This window comes from Lasioglossum baleicum, unplaced genomic scaffold (genome assembly GCF_051020765.1).
Source record: "Lasioglossum baleicum unplaced genomic scaffold, iyLasBale1 scaffold2518, whole genome shotgun sequence".
NCBI lineage: Eukaryota > Metazoa > Arthropoda > Insecta > Hymenoptera > Halictidae > Lasioglossum > Lasioglossum baleicum.
The window spans coordinates 6,772-13,480 of NW_027471577.1; the positions used below are offsets into that span (position 1 = coordinate 6,772).

The 6,709-nt window shown below is 54.4% G+C and overlaps 1 protein-coding gene across 1 annotated transcript; it reads right to left on the reverse strand.

Annotated features, from left to right (window-relative positions):
- Positions 1-592: 592 nt before the first annotated feature.
- Positions 593-5,800, reverse strand: LOC143221495 (uncharacterized). The gene has a single exon (XM_076446928.1). The coding sequence runs from the start codon at positions 5,798-5,800 to the stop codon at positions 593-595; it is 5,208 nt and encodes a 1,735-aa protein (XP_076303043.1).
- Between the last annotated feature and the right edge of the window lie 909 nt (positions 5,801-6,709).

Genomic DNA, 6,709 nt, shown 5'->3' on the forward strand with positions numbered 1-6,709 from the left:
GTAAACAGTAGCGTGTGTCAGTATGACAGACTAGAACTTGCTAGAATTCGCCGATGAGCGCACATACATCTCTTTTATACCCGCGTGGGCCATCGGTGTTGGAAGGATTAAGGAGTGGGGACTTTAAAATTACACAGGGAGGATCGCAGCAACGTTCGTTAGGTTAATGACCTCATAAACGGTGCCGCGGAGGAGACAACGGACTAGGGGAGCGGAATCGGAATAAGGAAAACACGATGCGATGGCCCACGATACAATTCGACGGGTTCAATGACTGCTTCGATCCGGCGAGGTTTACATCGGCGGTCGATCACCTCGCCGGTTGTTGTCACTTGTCGCAGCGATGAGCAAAAACTCACGATCGCGTTCTTCTGGCGCACCGATGTCGATTGTGTACGAAATAAATACATATAATACGGTCGCTTTGACGTTAATGAGAAAAACGGACTTTAGGTTTTTGAACATTCCGCCCGCCTTCGGCAGTCGCCGAATACAATAGACGATGAACAGAGTATAAATACGGACTGAAAAATAATCAAATGAGAATCGCATATGAAGAACGAATGAATATAATCGAAAATAAATAGCACAATTAGTGTTCTGATTCGCGGTACAAGGGAACGATTTTCGTGATGGGGCGTTTAAATTGACTTGTCGCGGTTCGTATGGTAACGACTCGGATAAGCCCGTCGGATCCCGGATGTACCTCTGTAACACGAGCTAATGGCCACTTGCAAGGGGGTGTCAGCTCCGACTTGAGTAGAACCAACTCCCCGATGGTCAGTGATGGATGCCTGGTGGTCCATTTTTTCCGCGTCTGGAGCTGGTGCAGGTATTCACTGGACCAGCGGCGCCAGAAATGCTCTACCCGTTGTTGTTGCTGTTGCCATCGGGAGAGTCGGTGCGTCGGGACGTCCTGCAGCGTTGGTTCGGGCACGGCCAACAGGGGTTCTCCAATAAGGAAATGTCCTGGCGTCAGGGGACTGAGGTCCTCTGGATCGTCGGTCAGCGCCTGCAGTGGGCGTGAGTTGAGGCAAGCCTCCACCTGACAGAGAACGGTGGTGAGCTCCTCGAACGTCAGAGTTGCGTCGCCGATGACGCGCCGCAGATGATGTTTGACGGAGCGGACAGCAGCTTCCCACAGTCCACCAAAGTGTGGTGCGGCGGGTGGAATGAATTTCCATTGCACACCGTTATTGGACATGTGGTGGGAGATGGCCGCTGCCTCCTTGGACGAGGCGGTGAACAATCGTCGCAGCTCCTGGTCTGCTCCGACAAAGTTGGTCCCGCAGTCACTGCTCAGGGTGGAACACAGGCCGCGCCGACCGGAGAAACGGCGGAAGGCAGCTAGGAAGGCGGAGGTTGAGTAGTCGGAGACAGCTTCGATGTGTACGGCTCGAGTGCTGAAACAGACAAAAATCGCAACGTAACCTTTGGTCGCTTTGTGTCCTCGTCCTGCCGTCGTCCGGATGAGCATCGGGCCAGCATAGTCAACGCCGGTGTGGAGAAAAGGTCGCGCCGGAGTCACTCTTGTGGAGGGGAGGTCACCCATCATTTGCTTCTTCGTTGCCGCCCGCCATCGAAGGCATACGATGCATCGGGAGATGCACTGTTTCACCATTCGTCGGCCTTGTGGAACCCAAAATCGTTGACGAATGGAGGCCAGCGTGAGTTGCACTCCTCCATGCAGGGTGCGCCGGTGGTGATGGCCGATGACAAGACGGGTGAGGGGGGACTCCGGAGCCAAAATGATCGGGTGCTGCTCGTCGAAAGATAGCAGCGAATGTTTCAGGCGACCTCCAACGCGTAGAACGCCTTGGTCATCCAGAAATGGTGCCATCGCACGGAGTGGAGACGACCGTCCGACCGTACCACCGGTGGACACTGCGGTGATGACATCAGAGTAATCGCAGCGCTGGGCAAGTTGGATCACGCGAAGCTCTGCCTGTTGTAGCTCGTCTGGTCGTAACTCCAGGCTTTGTGAACCTCTACATGATATGTTTCGCCATCGTAAACACCAGGCGGCGATTCTTAGGAGGCGATCGAAGGACGAGTATCGTAGGAGAAGCGGAGGTGCGACAGGGATGCTGGTGTGGAGAGATGCTGCTGTGGCCTTTTCTTCTTCTGTTGTGATGAAAGCAGGGAGGGCTGAGTCCCACGTACAGGGTGGACTGATCAGCCATCCGGGACCGTGCCACCAAAGCGGATGGTCGCGCAACTGGGCGGATGATGTTCCTCGCGAGGCGCAGTCCGCCGGGTTGTCCTTCGTGCCCACATGGTGTAGGCGAACGTCTGGAACGGTAGTCTGAAACTCAGAGACGCGGTTGGCGACGTACGTGTTCCAGCGGAACGGCTCGCCTCGTAACCATGCTAGCGCGACGGTAGAGTCTGACCACAGGTGCACCTCGTCGACGGTGATCCGCTGCTCTCGGCGAATGTGGGAGAGTAGTCGAGCTCCTAATACAGCAGCGCAAAGTTCGAGCCGAGGTAGAGACACGACCTTCAGTGGCGCAGTCTTCGATTTTGCCACTAACAGCGAGGCGGAGGCGGTCTTAGTGGTGTCCTCGATGCGGAGATACGCCACTGCAGCGAAGGCCTTCTGACTTGCATCGACGAAAATATGCAGGTGACTGGACGACTGTTCGCTGGTCACTCCGATCCACCGTGGAACGCGAATCTCAGCCAAGATGGGCATCTCGGTGATTATGTCCTTCCACTGCTCCGTCGCCAGGGGGGGAAGCACGTCGTCCCATCCCAGCTGCTCTTTCCAGAGCTGTTGCATCAGGATCTTGCCTCGGATGACGAAAGGCGCTAACCAGCCAAGGGGATCGAATAATTTTGCTATCTGCGACAGGACATGGCGCTTGGTAAGTATGGGGAAGGAGCTGGGAGGTTTCACGGAGAAGGAAAGGTCGTCCGTGTCGGGATGCCATGTGAGTCCCAGTGCGCTGCAGCCTAGCTCGGGGTGCCACGGCAAAGAAGACGACGTTGCCAGAGAATCAGATGGCAACTTGGATAACAGGGCAGAACGATTGGCGTTCCACTTCTTCAGGGTGAATCCGCCCGCCCTGCAAAGTCCAATTATGCTCTTCTGCACTTGTAACGCCTCGTAGGTGGTGTCTGCCCCCGACAGTATGTCATCTACGTAGGTGGATTCCTGTAGGAGGGTTGCGCCGATCGGAAACCGTGCTCCTTCATCCTTAGCAAGTTGGAGGAGCGTCCGGATGGCGAGGTAAGGAGCGCAGGTCAGACCATACGTGACCGTGGTAAGATGGTGAGGGATGATGGGCTGGTCAGGACTGTCTCTCCACAGGATCCGTTGGTAGTCCCAGTCGTCACGATGGATCTTGATCTGCCGGTACATCTTCTCGATGTCGGCGATGAAAGCAACTCGGTGTCGCCTCCACCGAAGTAGGACGTCCATCAGATTCAACTGTAATTTAGGACCAGCTGATAGGTGGTCATTCAACGACGTGCCGATGGACGACTTCTTAGACCCGTTGAAGACGACCCTCAGTTTGGTGGAGGAGTCCGTGACCTTCATCACCCCATGATGAGGCAGATAGAAATGGGGGCGCTGCGTGACCCAATCTTCTTCCGGAACTGGCTGCATATGCCCGAGGTCCCGATAATCCGCCATGAACTGGTTGTAGGCCATCCGTAGCAGGTGATTTCCGTGGAGTCGTCGCTCGTTGGCCAATAGAATTTTCCTGGCTGCGCCGTGTGTCTCTCCCAGGACCTGCGAATGGTTGTTAAGACACAATCTCACCACGTATCTGCCATCGTCCTCTCGAGTGTGGGTGCTTGCGAACATGGAGTCGCAGGCTGCTTCCTCGCTGGACATTGGTGTGTCCGAAGTTGAAACCTCCTCCTGTTCCCAGAACCGTTGAACCAGAGATGTCAAATCGACGATGGTGCAAGCGTGGGTGAAGGCAGTTGATGAGGACGAACCCGATCTCGTGGTGGGACCTGACAGAATCCAGCCGAAGATTGTTTCCTGCGCGATCGGCATGCGGCGGCCACCACGACGAATTCCGTCTAAAATGATCGTCGGGTACACGTCTGCTCCCAACAAGAGTTCGATCGGCTGCGTGGACGTTGTGTCAGGATCAGCTAGCGTGAGCCCTGCGATGTGAGGCCATGTATGAGACCCATGATGTCCTGGTGGACGGTAGTGCGTGAGGCGTGGCAAAATGAGCGCCTCCACGGTGCGGCAGATGGACGACTGGTCTCGAGGTGCGATCGTAAGCGTGGCCTTGCCTCGCACCGTTGTTGTAGGATTTGCACCAGCTCCCACGACAACATGCGAGCAGGATGTCCTCGAGGCTCGCAGGGTTTGCACCAGTGATTCGCTGACCAGTGTCACCTCGGAGCATGGATCTATGAGGGCTCGGACAGTACGGACCCGACCATGCGCCCCCACAGAAATGAGAGCTGTGGCGAGTATGACTGCAGCTGGGTCGTTCTGACGCTCTGAACCGTTGAAGGTGACCATGCTATTCACCTTCGTAGAACCTGTCCCACGTATGGCGTCGTGGAGTGTAGTGTGGTGCGGTTGCGCACACTGATGACACGTGTGTGTGGTTCGACACGCGTTGGTCTCATGTCGTCCAAGGCAGTTCTGGCAAAGCGCGGAGGACTTGACCCATTTCAATCGTTCCTGTGGCGATTTTCCCTTGTATGCCTGACAGAAATAGATCGGGTGCCTGCCCTGGCAAAGTGAGCAAGCTGTCCGCTTCTGGACGACGTCGGTGTCGGTAGAGGTGTGATGCGTCTTGACCTTGGTCGTTGTAACTCGAGGTGCAGATCGCCGTGTCCCAGCTCGCGTCTCTATGGCCTCCAGTGTTCGGACCGTCTTCTCGAGAAACTCGAGCAGCTCAGAGAATGCGGGTGGGTCCGTTCTGCTGCCTAGGGACCGCTCCCAGTGTTTAAGTGTGTGGTCATCTAAAATGCGCACGACGTACTGGACCATCCAGAATGATGTGTCGTCGACGGGGATGTCCAGAGAGTTCAAGTTCGACGACACATTACACATGCAGTTCAGGATCCGTGTGAGCTCTCCGGCAGTGTGGGTGCGGCACTCGGTCATGCTGAACAGCAGCTCGAACTGGGCATCGACGAGAAGCCTTCGATTCTCATATCGGTGTTCCAACAACTCCCACGCCCGAGGGAAATTGCGACCTGAGATTGGAACACGTTGGATGAGTTGAGCGGCTTCTCCGCTCAGGCTTGCAGTCAGGTAATGGAACCGCTCTGCGTCGCTCCAGGAGTTGTTTTCCAGGACGAGAGTCGTGAAAAGATCTCTGTAGCGAATCCACTCATGATAGATCCCCGTGAAGGTGGGCAAGTCTGCCTGGGGGAGCGTGGACTGGGACACATGCACCTGGATGGGCGAGGTGTTCGCTGGTGCTGCGATATCGTCGCCGTTGGCACCGTCGATCTGTCGGACTTCCGCCGGTGAACAGGGGTTAGGTATCGAAATGTCACCGGTCATCGACTTCCTGGACGAATCGAGATCCTCGAACCACTCCATCAATTCGCCCCTCTGCAGACAGTATGCCTCTTCTCCGGCGCCAAAGATGTCCAGGGAGAAGTAGTCCCCTTTGCGGTCATCCTCCGTGGCGGCATGGCGAATGCTCACGTCGTTGTCTTGGAACTCCTTCCAACGGGCGTCCAGATTCCGCAACTGGACCTCGATGATAGCCTTCGTGACTTTGGCCTTGCCCAGCTTGCGGACGTTGTCACCAGTGCGAGCCATACGTCCATGCAGCACTTGTTGATCGGCACACAATGTCTCCATGATGAGATGAATGAGAATGAGACGAGGAGAAGGATGGATGATCGTAGAATGCGATGGCGTCAGCGAAACGATGGAGTGTGCAAGGAGAAAGAGAGGGTGGTAGGATAGACTGTATGTACGGATTCAGAAGAGATCCGGCTCGAAGGACCAAAATGTTGTAAACTCTAGTTATGAAAGGGATGAAGCGGAAGGTAGTGCGAGAGAGTGTTGAGGCAGAATGAACTAACAAAATATATTTAAAAAGACAACAGGAAAATACATATGGAGAAACGATGTGAAATGTTCTAATGAAAAATGAGTGAGTACGGTCGGTGTGAAAGCGCAAGTATCGCGAGTCAACCGGGCGTAATGAACGTGTAAACAGTAGCGTGTGTCAGTATGACAGACTAGAACTTGCTAGAATTCGCCGATGAGCGCACATACATCTCTTTTATACCCGCGTGGGCCATCGGTGTTGGAAGGATTAAGGAGTGGGGACTTTAAAATTACACAGGGAGGATCGCAGCAACGTTCGTTAGGTTAATGACCTCATAAACGGTGCCGCGGAGGAGACAACGGACTAGGGGAGCGGAATCGGAATAAGGAAAACACGATGCGATGGCCCACGATACAATTCGACGGGTTCAATGACTGCTTCGATCCGGCGAGGTTTACATCGGCGGTCGATCACCTCGCCGGTTGTTGTCACTTGTCGCAGCGATGAGCAAAAACTCACGATCGCGTTCTTCTGGCGCACCGATGTCGATTGTGTACGAAATAAATACATATAATACGGTCGCTTTGACGTTAATGAGAAAAACGGACTTTAGGTTTTTGAACACATGCAAATGCACTGATATAGCACGCGAAACAGTGATTCCGCACAGAAATTCACTTGTGAAACGAAGAATCGTAAAATCTGACATAAAA

Bases quoted from the DNA above. Each gene is read 5' to 3' on its own strand.
- LOC143221495 (XM_076446928.1), bottom strand. From the start codon at position 5,800: ATGGAGACATTGTGTGCCGATCAACAAGTGCTGCATGGACGTATGGCT.